Below are 15743 nucleotides of genomic sequence, written 5' to 3'. Positions count from 1 at the left end.
CACTAGGAATATCACGCTTCCTCCTCAACTCTCTCCCTGGAGTACTACATGTTTAATGGCTTAATAAGTAGGCATTTCTTTCCTAGATATCATTTAGCACCAAAAACAAATTCACAGTCCCACCTTTCTACAGTTTCTCTTTGGAGATGTCAGCTTTGTGGGTGTAGTGATTTTCAGGGCTACTCTTTCTGCACTCTCTCATGAATACACATTTAAAGTGCAAACTAAACTTCCTCAGCATCAGAGATACTGAAAAGATTTGGCAAATTGATTTATAGCCTAAAGGCATCCCTTGATACATTTTTTAGTGTTGTTTGGCCCCAGCCTGACTTTGTAGAGTTTTAGTAAGGATCTCACTCTGAAAAGGGGCAAAAGTTGTGCTAGATTTGTTTTTTCATGGAACCATACTCCTCCCCTTCTTCCCAGCCCCCTCCCATGGGGGGCTGCAATGCTGCTATTTCAGAGACACAATTTAATCTGTAAGTTTTGGGTGGGATCCTGTGAAGAAGGATATTCACACTAGTGAAGAAATCTTAAATTTCTGAGGGGAGAATAAAATCTCTCTGCTATCTTATTGTCTTCTCCTATGTCAGTTTAAAATGACTGGACAGTCTGTGCTTCTTGAATCATTTTCAGGATGCTTCTGGAGACCCCAAATCAGTTTTCAATATGTATGAAACCATACTTTTCTCTTGCCAACTGTGTGTGAAGCTAAACTATCTTATCTTCAGCAATATCCTTCTGTGTCAGGGTATACTACTGACTGAACGTACCATTTTTGCAGGAAACTTTTTTTAAACTGATTGAAGAAATTTTCTTCGCCATAGCAGTACACCGTGATGGGTCAGTCCAACAACACAGTATTGACTACTTAAATCTGTGTTGGTACTTTAAGAGAGCCAGTAAGATTCATGAGCTGTTTCTATATGTTCTGATTTGAGCAGCCCAAGAAGCAGGCAATATTTCATCTCTTTTCTTATACTCTGAGCAGACAAGCTGCTGCTTTCCCTTTGCTTATTTAAATGGTGTTGGCCTTTAAAAATGTCCTCAGTGGGGATACTGGGAGTTGGTGGTGGCAAACCCAGTCCAAAGGCAATGCTCGAAGCATATGCCATCAAATTGCAAATCACAAAGGCTAGTTAAAATTTCAGTTTCTTTTCTGGATCTCTCCTTTATTTGCATAGGCAATGTAAGTAGTTTTTTCTAAAATTGCAGCAAGGGATTTGCACTTGCTATTTTGTGCATGTGTAAGGAAGTTTAGGCATATTCATTGCAATTCTTTAATTTTCTTCTTTTAAAGAACCCCCTGGAGAGGTCAGATCTGTAGTCGGAGGAGGACTGGCATAATGCCACCACAGAGAACAAATGGCACTGCTGCATGCCAGTTGTGGATTTCATCCCCAGTTTGAGGCATCTTACTGCAGCTACACCAGGTGCAGATTTACAGCATGGAAGGAGAGGGGCAGGAAAGGAGAAGGGAAGAAAGGAAGCCTCCATGAACTTTCATTTCTAGTCCTATCTTTGCAGGAAACAGTGAGGCATAAGCAACCAGGAAGACCCACTTTTCCCTCAGATTATAACAATTACGGGAGAAAAGCAAAATATGCACCAAGCTTTCAGTGACACCAAATTAATTTCCTAGCAGTTGTGGACTATTGTGCAAAATAAACCTGATTCTTTTAGGGAATCATCAAAATGCAGGCAAATAGGATAAAGTTATTATGGTCTGAATTACCCACTGGGACTGCCTACTGCTCTGCATTGACTGCAGGCAATCCAGATGACTAGTTCAAACTGGATGTCTCATTTTTCTATGGTTAAAGCCACGTGAAACGCACCCTGTCTCTAGTCTGTTAGATCTGCCTGGATCCAAGACTCTCGAAGTTCCCAGGTCCCATGGGAACTCATGAACATCAATGAACTTAAGGCCTTGACCTTAGAAACCCACTGTCCTGGGGGCTGGATTAGGAATGCTGCAGAAGCAGGTTCTGGTCTGAAAGGGAGGTGAGAACCCGAGGGGCCTGAGGATACCAGCACAGAGGCATGGTGCCCAGCCAGTACCTCCAATGCCTTTAGGAATTCTGTGTTAACAAAGTCTTTTTTCTAGCACAGTTTTTCTTTTTGCTTAGGAAAGATCAAAACACATATTTTTTTTTTTTTTCCCCTCAATGTTCCAAACATTTTTTCTAACGCCTGTTTTTCACAGAACTTTGAAATGTTTCATTTTCATTCCAAGTCAGAACAAAGATATACTTCAATGACTGGAAATCCTGCTATGAAGCAGGATGATCATTTTCCATTTGGCTTTCTGAATGCTAACAAAAGCCAGCAGGAGAATTCACTTTAGGCTTCAGATATCTCCTGGCTACTCAGAAATTGCTGCTAGTGTTGTAGGCTTGCTTGCTCAGACGTATGTGAAACATTTTCTATGCATCTTATCACAAGCTTTGTGAGTGTGGCAGCAATACAAGGAGTCATTTCAAAGTCTAAACATTTCACCCAAGAAATAATTGCCATTGGACATTTCCACAACCCATTACAGAGGTTTTACATGAAGTAAGCTACACACTCAAGGTAAATCTGCAATAATGCCAAAATGCATGGGCTCCACAACTGAGAATATGTCATAAGGAAAGTGCAGAATCTCCCACCGTGAAAGAGATCAAGGGACCATCTAAACCAGCATCTTATTTTCAGTAATGACCAGTCATGGGTGCTCTGGAAAGCATGTAAAAGACAAGAGCTTTCTTTCCTCCTGTATTCTGACAATAAGAGTTTAACAGTTCCCAGAAGGCAGTGGGCACCTCAGAAGAGGAGCAGAACTTAGAAGAAGAGCTAGGATATTTTCCGTGTCCTGGATATCATGGCAGACACAGGATTTGGCTGTTGTACTGGTATTTACACACCTGTGTCACAGGACTGCTAATTCTGAAGACATTTATACTCAAAAGGGTTTGTGCTCTTTTGTGGTGAGGCCATCATGAGCCACAGCCTGGATTCAGCTTTCCAGGCCCTGAGAGCATTTGAATTCCAGGCATTCTTTGTTTGACATTCTCTCTGCTCCCACCAACACAAAACAAATCTAGCTAATGCAAATATGATAATCTTTCCAGCAGCGGGTTTAAAGGGTGCACATATAATTAAGCCACTTTTCTATTTGGATTCGCAGTAGCTTCATTGACTCTTTGTTTATACATTTATCGTTGTGTAAACATATATTTCAAAATGTATGGTGTAAGATTTTCAAGTCAAGCACTTTTTCTTGGTTCTCCATAAGTTCATGTGGAATGAGATCTATCTCTCTTTCTCTCCTTTCCCCTCCACACCCTCATATTCTAATACAATCTGACCCAGTAGCTGCTGACATTGTTCCCAGCTACAGATTGCAAAGAAGCTAAGCTGTGTGCTAATGGGGAGGTTTTCTCTGGCAGACAGAAATTAGCAGAACTGGATTCATTAGAACTGGATTCAACAGCCTCCAAGCCTGCTCTGCCACAGTACCTTATCTCCCTGCCATCCAGCGTTTCTCTGCCATGAGGTATCTTTCCTGGCTGCTCTGTCAGTTGGCCCTTTCCTGCTCCAGTGCTGGTGCAGATTTCTCCATGTTCAGCAGTGAAGCTGCTCTCTTACAGCTCTGCTCTGCAGGATTCCCACACCTTGCCTTCCTACCACTCACTGCACCATGGCTGGCTCAGGCCTAGCTCACTCCTGCCACATCTCACCCCAAACCCTTGTCAAGCTGCTCCCCTCCAGGCTAGCTCAGTGCTACAGCACATTGCTCACTGCAATGCCATGTCACTGAGCTCAGTCGCACCTCCAGGACCTCTCACAGGAACAACTGGCATCACCCCTGGGACACGTCTATCCCAAACTGTCCCTTAAAAATGGTCCTTTTCTGCAGTTACATCTTTGTATCTTCTGCTCCCCTACCAGACTCAGCAGTATACTTCAAACCTTTCCAAATTCTCACTTATTTCACGGTTCGGCCCTGCTTCCCTAGCTGCCACCCTAGTCCCCTGCTCTTAGGCTACCTGCCACTGCATGACTACCTGTCCTGTCCTGTCCTCAACCTGTTCCTGCCCAAAGGATTTCTTTGTGCTTCAAGCCCTCAGAAATCCAGTCCTGTTTCCACCCCAGCTTAATTCTCTTCCTCTGAATAACATAACCCACCTCCTAGCACAGGCTTCTTGTGACCTGTCACACTTTAGCCAGACCCTGGCTCCCCATCACTGACTACCTGTCTCTGCTCCAGGAGCAAGAAACCTTCTCACCAAATGCTTGCATTCCAGGCAGCACCAAAGGTCTTCCCTGAGCACCTCCAGTCCTATTTCACACCAGCACAAGGCTTACATGTCCCAAAGACACAGCTCAGCTCATTAACAATGTAACATCCCACCACAAACCTTATTTTGTTTGTTGTTGGACATCCCTGGCTGTGCTTGCACTAGCACTGACCCTTCATGTGTCCATACATACCACCAATAAACCAGTACAGATCACTGGGGGGTGTTTTGTGATGTTGTGCCATTGATGATAAGAGACACAGACCTCCAGCTGGCCCTGGTACCAGCAAAGGCTCTCTCCTTCAAAAAGGATCTGGTCACCTCTGTTCCTTCCTTCTGGTGGCCTTCATCGGCAAGACCACCATTTTAGAAATTTAGAAATTTCTCCTGGGAAAGAAGCTGACACCTAGCACATCCTTCCAGGTCTCCTCTGCCACATGTCTGGATTTTCCTGCTCTTTGCCCTTTCCACCCCTCTTGGCCCCTTACCTGAGGTTGGAGTCATGGGGGCGGCCGCCAGGCCATTCATGTTCAGAGCCGCCATCTGCTGCATCTGGGCCGCGGCGAAGGCTGCCATGGGGTTCAGGTAGCCGCCCTGCGCCACCGAAGCCATGATCGCGGCCTGCTGCTGCATCAGCTGGAACAAAGAGAGCAGGGAAAAAATATCACGCGGTCACCAGCAGAGCAGCCTGGGGCACCAGCACCAGGACGGAGGCCACACACCAGGGTGTGAGGGATTCCTCTGGTTTGAGATGTCAGCTCACCATGCCTCTGGTACCCCACAACCTTAGCATTCTTTCTCACTACAAGGGGCAAAGTGTATTATTGCAGCTTGGGGTCTTTATGCCCCCACATCCCCAGTGTGTTCTCCAGTGTGGAGGTCTCCTCTAAGCTGGACTCAGCACTCTGACTGCCAGACCCTTCCTTGATGAGAAAGGCAGAGAAAACACTTTATATGCCCCTGAGCAGAGAGGTTTCATGGCTTATGTTGCTTGTATCAAAGCTCTGGGAAAGCAGTGGTGACTGCTGAGGGGAGACCGGTGTATGTGGAGCAGTGAGGAGTGAGGGTCCCCTCTCCAGAGCAGCAAGCTTAGCTAGTTCTCTGGGGATAACTTGACCCATTTTCATCTGGTGGTGAGAAAAATCACTCTTTATCATGTTGCTGGGATTTCCTTAAGTTTTATTTTTTCTAGAATGTCATCAAAATACTACCTCTTCTAAAGCACCTACAGAAGGCAGAAACAAGGAACCTGGGCTATATTTTCAGGCATTTTGCAGTAAGAATTTTGGAAGAGAAGTGGATAGCATTTGGAAGCAAATGGATAAGTATGCTGGAAATGCTTCCTATCTTAAAACCAGACCTTGCTATCATTATTTTTTACTCTGAGCCTAACTCATGAACAATGCAGTTCATGTGTACAGTATGGTTGCAGTGGGCCAGTAAAATGCTACTGGTGTGAAGAAGACAGCTTAGATGAAGCTGCCTCTTGTCTCACTTCTCTGGAGCTGTACAAAGAGCCAGATAAGTAATATCTGAGGTCCTGTGAGACAGTGTCCAACCCCCAGTACTGACTGACAGTGGATGCTTAGAGAAAGGGTAGGGAAAGAGGATGAGCAGAGACTGAAAACTCACTCTATTCATTCCCCAGCCTTTGGTAACATATGACTTGATGACAATAACAGAGAAGGAAACTATTTTTTTATAAAGATTTTGGAAGTGACTCATGTATTTGCTGTCTCCGGGATGAGTTTTGCTGCTCTCTGTGATTTCACTTTCTCTCCCATCAAGAAATCACCCTCAGATGCTGTTGTTTAAGCACACAGGATACGCTTCTCGGCATTAAACAGACTTCAAAAGTCACGACAAAAAAGTCATGACAAAATTGTGAGAAAATCTGACAAAGTCACGACAAAATCTGCTCCTTGCTGTTTAACATTGAAATATTGGCTAAATTGACTGTTCTTACATATACACACTGAAACATATCCTTGAAATCACCATTCTCACTCAAATACTGAAAATTTCCTTGTCACCATCTGTGAAGAGACAAAATTAAAGGATGCTCTGCCACTGATCCACTGTATAACCATAGAGAAATTGTGCAAACTTGCCTTGGCTTCTCCAGGTATAAACTGAGACACAGGATATCTGTCTCCCCATGCAGGGGTGACTTCAGATCTACAGATGAAGAGTGCAGTACTAGAGTTGAGTACTATTATTTTTTGTAGCCTCATACAGATTGGTGCCAAGGTGGTGGCTTCCCCTTTGATTGTTAATTACCCTTTTTTATTGTACCCTGCATAAGACACTTTCACATTTTAATTAGTGATATCCTGTTCTTTGTAATTACTGATGGAGTGATTAGACAATCTTTTCTATTATAGCACAATGCCGATTCCCCTTTAAGGGGTACATTTGTGTCATACATTTGTAGGCACCATTTGAGTTTATTCTCAAGATGAGGCACTGAACAGGTGATTTTATTAAGTATGCCAATGAAGTGAATGAGGAAAGGGGAATCCATCTATCTTTAACACTGGACTGACTCCAGCACTAGGTGTACTGACCCATATCTCATTTTCTGTGCCAGGTATTTTCACCTGGGGACAGCTGAGGATGTAACTGGCCGGTTGGAGAAATGATGGCCAAGATCTGTGTCTATAGGATCTATTTAGCATTGCTGATCCAAGTAGCAACTCTCTGAGACGGATGCAGTTGCAAGGGCTGGGATCAGTCCCAGTCTGGCCTTTGCTGACTTTTCTCTGTGTTCCTCCACACCTGATCAGAGCTGCACAAATGAACACACCCCAGAACATGGAGTGAGCTGCAGCTGGTCATGTGTATGCCATCATCAGTCTGACTGGCAGATAATAGCCTGGAATTTGTACCAGGGACTTTCTTTGGGACTTCTAGGGCAGACAGTGGACTTTGATTTTGACATTTCCCTTTGTCAGATTCTGTGAACTAAATACAGATGGGGTACCTCTGAGTTAGTCACCTATTATGGTTGATGTGGTAACAGGCAGAAGAGTCTAGGCCAAGATTCATCTCTCCCTTCTGTACCCAATTGCCTCTGGGCAGATGAATTGCAGCTTTGTTTCTTCCTACTGACTGCATGTGAAACCCCTGGTGATCAGTTCAGCTGCACATACTGACACAGTCAGGTAAAATCATTCCCACTCCTTACTTGGCCCTCAGTGGATATTTTTGGATGTCGGTTCCCAACTATTTAAAAGAAAAGTGTTAATCCTTTTTTTGTTTGTTTGTTTCACCTTTGCTGTAAGAGACACAGGGCTCTGTCTACAAGACACTGTGTTGCCAATGGTAGCAGAAATGATTGTGCTACTCCAAAGACAATCTCCATTTTGCACTCAGCAGAGCTAAGCAATCACTTGTGACATTATTTATGGCTTATGCAACTTCCTTTCCTGCTTATAGATGTTTCTGAACTGTTCAGAGTTAGCTCCACAATGGCAGATACTTCTCCCGGTTTGCAAACTGTGTGGCTTCTTGTCTGTTCAGAGGGCTTGTAAGTTTGCACTGGAATATGTGTGTTGGGAGACAATACATGGCTACATGTGTACCACCTTTTGCAGTATAATGTTATGCATGTATTTCTGTCATAGATCTTCAGAAAGAAGAAGAAGATATTTTCTCTCATCACGAGAGGAGGAAGACATTCTTAACCTGCTCATGACAGTTGGAGGTGCAGGGACTACAGCCTAAAGCCTGGCGTGTTTTAAAAAAAAACATTCAGAAAAAAAACTGGCCATACTTCCACAGAGTCTGAGTTAGGAGCTTGGGATCAAAGAGGTTAAATACAGCTTAGGGTTAAAAAGCCAATGCAGTAAAAATAAAGTAGTAAAGGACCTAAACTGTGATTTGGTTCAGTTGCTTCTGCTCTAGCAGACATCCTGTAGGGAGTGGTCACCCCATTTCTGTAATGCTCAGTGCTCTGGGGACACCTGGGCTGCCCTAGAGAGCTGGAAGCCCCCCTGGCACAGTAAAATGTGGAACTGGGGGTCTGTACCGCATGACCCAGATGACATACAGCTCACTACAGTCTTCAGAGCCACCCCATGGGGTAAACTTGGATCTCCTCCAGAGCTGGAAGCAGTATAGCATCCCGTAGTTGAACACAGCCCAGCTAATCGACTTTGCTTCATTGGCTAGACAGGGGACTCCAACCATGTCTCATCCTCACCCAGACATCACACCCCTTTGCAACATGTCAGCACCCTTTTGCTGTCATGTTTCCCATTCATGCCTTGAAGATGTAGCCCTTCCTATTAGGTCAGAGGTGCTCAAGAGTAAGGGCTAAGGGGGAAGAGGAGGGAGAGTTTCCCAGCGTAGCAAATGATGGTCAGAGCATGGCTGATGGTCACAGCACTGCTGAGTGCAGCGGCATTGCAGGGGTGGGAGGACAAGAGCTTGGTCACCTTGAAAGAAGCTGACGGCACAGGCCTACCTCCTTCCCCCCACGTGGCTCCAGGGAGATTTACAAAAAGAGGGCAAGTCCTTAAGGGTCACTGGTCTTTCTTATAAAACCACCAGGGCATTCCCAAGTGAGCTAAAATAAAAGTCACCCTGCTCCTTCCCCAGCTCCCCCCGAAGACAAATGTCCCATCCACTCTCCTTTCACTTTGAAAGAGGCCCAGTGTATGATCCCAGTTAATAAAGCTGTAGAAAGTGAGGCAGTGACCCCACCAGAGGCAAATCAATAGCAGCAGGGCCCCTGGGTATTGTGTACTTTAAAATATGCCATTTGAAATGCAGATTTTCCCTGCCTGGGCTGGGGCCACAGAGCACTAATCAGAAAGGCAGCAGCCTTATTATCTCAGGCTGTTCCAAGGGGACAGAGGGGAGCTTTTCCCTTCCTCGTTTGGAAGGACGTATTTCCTTCTGCTTCTCTCACTTCCTTGGCATGATCTTTGCCTCAGCATTTAGAGCTTTTTCCCATCATATTTTATGGATTTGTTCCCACTTTCCTCCAGCCTGGTCATTATTATTGCTCAAATATTTATCTTCTGAGGAGACCAGGAGATGTTATCAAACCGGTCCATGCATGTGGACAGCATTTATAGAGTTATGAGCCTGAAGTCCCCTTCCCAGGGCTTCAGAACCAATGGGGCATCTGGACAGGCACTGGTGAGGCCATCTAAAGCATGGGAAGAGGTAGTACATGATCGCTGGTCAACAGTGAAAAAAGGGAGGATTCACCTCACACATATTCTGCTACCTCATGTTGAGGTGGCTGAACTTCAGACAGCTACGTCATCAGTGGATGCACAGGTACCTCCACAGGGTTATCCATCATGTCCTACCACGGGAGATTTAGATGAAGCACAGCAAAGGGTAGTGTTTTGCAGCACAGCTGTGCCAAAACAAGAGCTTGCTTGGTGCTTGCTGCCAGTCCTCCTCCCAGAAGTGGGTGCCTGCTTGGTCACTGCCAGCCTAGAGGATCAGGGTGGGGACCCATGGCCAGAGGTGTTGTTGGGAATGAGACAGCCACCTCTGGCACTGGGTGGCTGTCAGACAGCAGGGCTGTGCAACTGCACTCCAGGAAAGGAAATATTATCCTTTTCCTATGGGAGGAGGAACAGATGCATGGAGAGATGAAGCGACTTACTCAAGGCCATAAACTTCTGCTAGAAACAGGACAAGGATGCTACAGTCAACATTTCCCAGTCTCCAGAAGAAAAACATGTGAAATTGAGGAAGAGGAAGAGGAGAGAGAAGGATTATTTCTGATGCACCCTTTTTGAAATAGTGTGATCATTGCCCTTGGAGAAGGCTTACTCTGAATGATCTGATGACCTTCTCATTTTTTGCAGAGTTATTCTCTATCCTCATATCTGAATCACCTGATGTTTTGTTTGACTATTCATATTCTTCATTCAGTAATAATAATAAAAGTAATAACAGCATCCTACGCTTCTCACCCCTAGCGATCTATACAAACACTTAGCTAATTAATCCTCATGGTATCCCTGTGGTAGAAAGAGGTAAGTAAAGTGATCAATCAAGCAGTAAGAAGCCTCGTATTTGGTAAATCACGGAATTGACAAATTCATGACTGTTTTACCTAACTGGCCCTTGGGAAATAAAAACATCTTCCAAGCCTTCAAACAAACTTAAGAAATTCTGAAAAATATTCAGAAGGGTCCTTCCTTTTTTAAAATTATTCTTAAAAACAAATTTATTTTCTGATTATTTAAATTGTTTTAAGAACAAAAAATTAACAAATGTGTTATGTATGGATTCATGTGTCTTAGTGACTTTCTGAAAACTGTTACACGATAGTTTGGGTTTCTAAATTCCTGAAAACTGTGAATAAAAAAAGAAATATACATATGGAGCCCAAATGTGCAAATGGCTAAGTCATGGTTCACTCCCTGCTACTCAATTTTTCTGAAATACCAGGGAAATGACAGTCAGAAATATGGTATTTGCCCTACTACAAAATACCATGACTTCAAAACAGCTTCCTCTTCTGGAACAGATCAGAAAAACTGGCATGCATAACTGTTAGTATTTACCAAGTATACTGTCCCATATTGCTCATTTAAATAAAATAATTATATGGTGAAGACAGTCTATCTATATAAAGCAAATTTTCCCTAATTTTGTAGGGCTAGATTAGAAAATATATATCTTTCGAAAATAAATTTACAGTATGAATTGCATAAACGCTGGAAAAAGTGATTCTTCTATTCATCAGTACCTCAAATCCTTTAGCAGAAATAGCCTTTCAGCTCCCCAGGAGATGGATCAGGGAGGCAGAGGTGGGCAGCTAGGTTTCATGGTCAGCACCATAGTCACTACCACCCCAAAATCCCAAGGTGACCACTTCTGATTATGACAGATCTATGCAGTGCTGGATGTACCCAGACGCGTTGCAGTTACCGTCTGCAGTTCAGGAGCCAAAGCCATTTGCACTTTTTTGGAGTGAGGGGAGCTGGGATTTACTGAGGGGAAAGGACTTGCTCTAGGCCAGAGAGCAAATGTTACCATTGTCTGTGCTGCCTCTGTCCCCATCTGTCCGTTTTCACTCAGTAAATCTATGCCTGTCCGCTGCTGCAGAATACAATCAGTGCCACGACTGGAATTTGGCCAGGAGACTGTGGCTAACACTCCCACCCTATTTTTTATGCAAACTTGATTTATGACTTTGATCTTATTTTAAATAATTTAAAAATTAAATAATTTATACAGTATCTGTCACTTTCCAAGGCTCCTTCCTTTGTTCTTGCTCAGCTCTTCTGCATTTTCCCATCTTCCCAACCCTTTTTGGTCTCTGCATGTTTCCTGTCCTTCATTGTGGGGCAGTAGTGACCTGAGACAGTCGCTAAGCACTTGCCACTTCCTACATAGAAAGAAGAGCTGGAGGAATTTCTTCCACTGCAGCTTATTTGGTTCAGGACTGTACTACCACCATTCATAGTCTGGTTTGACTTTTACTGCTCATGTTTTCAGGCTTGGCCACCCCATCCTGCTTACCAGGATCTAAGAGGGTACATTGTGCTGCAGTATGTGCCTGCAGGTTCGTTCTCAGCTGGTAGCAGATCAAAGGTGGTGCTGCTTAGCATCAGCCTCCTCTACAGGCTGAGTTCAGACCTGTACCTCAAGCTGGCTTTATCTGAGACTGCAGAAATTGATGCCCAACTGATGTGGATCCACAGGAACCTGACAACAAAAAGGGCTGGTGCCCATACATGCATAAACTAAAATAATTAATTGCCTCATAAAAAAAAATAATAAAAAAGAAGCAGCTAAATGAATCTGGGAAGATATTGCTGGGGAAAGAAAAAAAAAAAAAAAAAGAAAAAGAAACAACCCAAACAAACTGAAACAAATTAGTAAAGGGACTCTGGGAGCTTTAGGGAACCATGAAAGCTGACTTGCCTTGAGCTGCATACAGAAGAGGTGAGGTGGGTCTGATATGACTTTCTGCAACCCTGAAACAGCACACAGAGTTTGTGCCAAGCTTTGTCCTGTTTTCTTGCAGGTGGCACATAAGGGGGGAGGCAAAAACCTCATGCAGAGGAGAATCCCCTTTGCTTGCTGATTTCGTTGCCTCTGGAGCTGAGGCCATATGGCTGCTGAACCTGAGGACTAGTTGCTCGGCCGACACGGGGCCGTCGCTGCTATCAAGGTTAAGGTTGCTTAAGCTGAGGTCGAGTGGCTTGGCAGGGAGCAGCAGCAGGGAGTGAACCATGACACGGCCATTTGCTGAGCTGCTATGGAAGCAACTTAAAGAGGAGCTTGGGCCCAGAGCACTCTTGGTAAGCACGCTAACGACTGTCAGTCAAATACTGATGGACTGAGACCCTTGCCACCTCTCCCCAGTGGCGCTGCTTGATTTGTAAATCCAGGGCTGCCCACTCATCTCTCAAACAAGAGCACCATGTGGGTTTCTGCTGAACTGGCCACCTTGATGCATGGAAACCTCTGGGTAGGAGCTAATTCGGTCCTGGTGAAGTGGATGGGGTGAGGGTGCCTCTCTGGGGGATTCAGCAGGCACCCACTGCCTAGGGACACCACAACCAGCCCCATGGGGCGAGCCACTAGAAGCTGCTGGATAACCAGCTCTTGTAGGACTGCTTGGGAACTCATCTGGCAATGTCAGTCAGGGCTGGACTGCAGTGGGATAGCCAGGAAGACATGCTATGAGTACAAATCAGTGTCTCATGCTAGTGCTGACCTCACTATTAAGCACTGAGGCAGTTCTTAAACTTGCATTACCACCAGGTCCATGTGTGAAAACCCGTGGAGAGATGGCATGAGAGAGAGCCATGTCCCTGAGGGAGACTGGAACATAAATAAATCTGGCCATCATCTTCATTTGTAGGTGGGAAAACGAGACCAGGGGGTCAAATGACTCACCCAAGGTCACACAAGTTGCTGGTGGCATTGGCAACAGCTGTCACTGCTGTCCTGCTCTTGCATTTTCACCGTTTCACCTTCCCTCCTCTTGACTTGCCTTAGTGCTTAAACTTCAGTTCGGGCTGAATAAAACTGCCCCCCCATTCCCTCTCACGCTATCGATCTCTCCATCTCCCGCTGGCATTTACGAGGTGCCAATCACCCTGATATCTAAGAGCCGGCAGTCCGGGGTGGATTAATCGGGACCGAGGGAACGTCACACAGCCTTGGCGCTCCCTTCCTTTCCTTTTGTGTGAGCCTGCGAGATGAAGCAGATAGGGAGAGACGCAGATAGGGAGAGACACAGATAGGGATGCTGATTGAGAGACAGCATCTGAGCAGGCTCTGGGTGTACAGGCGCCACACGGAAATGTGATCCCATCATTTAGACAGCTCTGAAGTCCCCAGGGTAATTGGTGTCACCAGCTTGTCATATCCAATGGGTCAAGATCTAAAACTTATTCTTTCCCCCTTATTAGCATATTTACCAGGAAAAAAAAAAAAAAAAAAAGCAGGTCCAATTCTGTTTTCACAGAAGTTGATAGGAAAAATATTCATTGGTTTCAAGGGGAGTGGGAGCAGCCCCAGGAATTGCTTCCACTCCTTCTTCAGAGATAAATCCTCACTCAAGCACCTATCCTCAGAATGTTCTATATTGTCTAGTGAGAAATAGATGGAGGGAACTTTTATGGTGTAAGGATGCAGACCTCATCTTCTTTTGTATCAGTATAACTCTGGGCTGACTCTTTTATCATGGCAATTATAGGAATTAGTCTAGATTAAAAATGAATATAGCTAAGAAGAGTGCAGTTAAGAAGAGATGTCCAGAGCATCAGGACAGTGCTATCTTTATCACCTCTTCAGCTGCCTGACTGATGCCTGTAGCATAATGCTGCAGCCACATTTTTGCTTGAAAACCTCTGCAGATGTTTGTCCCCAGCTGCCCATGGGTATCCCTCTTGTTTATTCCCCTGCTACATGAGGGCACAGATGCCCTCCCTCTTCTCATTTCCCTTTTTTCCTCCCTATTTTTAGCCTAAGGAAAGGTATGTATGGTAGAAGCATTATGGTGGAAGCATCCATACTGGGGCTATGTCAGAAGCCCAGATCCCTGTCCAGTCGTGAGTTGTCCCAGAGGCCCAGTGTCCAGGTTAGGTGTGTAAGACGGATACCAAAAGTTAAACATCACAACACTGCTTTGAATAGCTGACGCGTTTTCCCAGTGTGCTTAAACAATATTGCTTTGGGGAATCAGAACTGTGTGTGTGTATATATCTGCTTTTCCATTTTATGATGACACAGCTCAGTTAGCTCCCATCATTCAACTAATGAAGAAATTACTGGCTCCTATTTTGCTGTTGTACTTGTTTCTCTGCTCACGTGTGTTTTTGTGTTCTCTACGTGCTATCCCTGTCCCTGTGAACATGCAAAGAGCCAATGTTTATACTTACTGCCTGTGCATAGGCTCCATAGGCTCCAAACTGGATGGCCATGGGGTTGAACATTCCCATTTGTCCCGCCATTTGCTGCATGCGCCTCATTGTACGCTCCTTGTCCGTATCTGCAAACTTCACCACCAGGCTTGAAGAGGCTCCCTGCAGGACAGGAAAAAAAGGAGACACGCAAGGGAATTAGCCAGGTGCACATCAGCTCATGCAATCCATACAGCATACACGGACTAGGCAGTGTGGGATCCCGCTGGTGCTGATTTTTCCCACACAACTTTCTGGCCTTTTGTATTGGACCTTTGCAAGAGGCTAAGGGCATCAGGAAGGAAAGGACTCTCTGGGGGGTGAACAACTGTGGCCGGCAGCCCAGTTCCTAGTTTCCTCCAAAATTCAAACTTCTAGGCTGTCATAAATATTCTCTCTGCAAAAATTTTTGCCTTACTCTTTCAAACTGTAGAAAACCTTCTGGCCTGTTTGCTCTCAGCAGAGGGTGAGGATCTGGACTCAGTGCAGCAAAATGTAGAAGTTTTTGCTGGAGTTATGTTGTGGGATTTGTGAATTGGCGGACTTTGATGGAACGTGTTAGCTCTGTGCATGCCAGACCACTAAGATGGATCACTCTTCCACACTGTGGTGTCTTGTAACCCCTATGTCCAGTGAGAAAGCCCTGCCTAGCCTTGGAGGCAGGATTCAGTATGCTGGGTAGGGCAAAAGTCCCCTCACCAAGCAGCATCTAGTCAGCACTGTTAAATCAGGGGAGCAAAAATAGGACCTGAGTTCTCCATCCCTGAACAGTAGGGAAAAGAGAGGCTACCACAAAAGACACCAAATGTAATGCTACATTTTTCTGGGCAAGTTATACAATGTTTGGGTTCTGTTTGCAGTCAACACTGCTGCAGAACTACCGATGATCATGAGAGCTGGCTGCAGGAGTCTGAAAAATGTAGAGGTCTGGGGAATGAAAGGACTCTCTCTCCTTCCCAAAATGAGATGAAAGGTCAGTGACAACAATTCTTAGATTTCTGATAGGAGGAGGAGATGGGAAGAAATAGACCTGCTTAGGAAGGCATGCATTGAGATTGTTTTG

The 15743-nt window shown here is 44.9% G+C and overlaps 1 protein-coding gene across 14 annotated transcripts in view; it reads right to left on the bottom strand.

Annotated features, from left to right (window-relative positions):
* CELF4 (CUGBP Elav-like family member 4) overlaps positions 1–15743 on the bottom strand; it is a gene marked incomplete at both ends in the record, with an annotated part of 674262 nt that overhangs the window by 42761 nt on the left and 615758 nt on the right. For 9 of the 14 annotated variants that reach the window (XM_082784118.1, XM_082784126.1, XM_082784119.1 and 6 more), the window contains 2 exons: positions 4772–4919; positions 14660–14803. In XM_082784118.1, the coding sequence (XP_082640244.1) occupies positions 4772–4919; positions 14660–14803 (292 nt within the window). The remainder of the gene's footprint in view (positions 1–4771; positions 4920–14659; positions 14804–15743) is intronic. The other 5 variants (XM_082784129.1, XM_082784122.1, XM_082784125.1 and 2 more) reach the window with 1 other exon arrangement.

This window comes from Aythya marila (genome assembly GCF_965140915.1).
Source record: "Aythya marila genome assembly, chromosome: Z".
Taxonomy (NCBI): Eukaryota; Metazoa; Chordata; class Aves; order Anseriformes; family Anatidae; genus Aythya; species Aythya marila.
The sequence above is the reverse complement of the archived record's forward strand: the minus strand, read 5'-3'. Positions and strand labels throughout refer to the sequence as shown.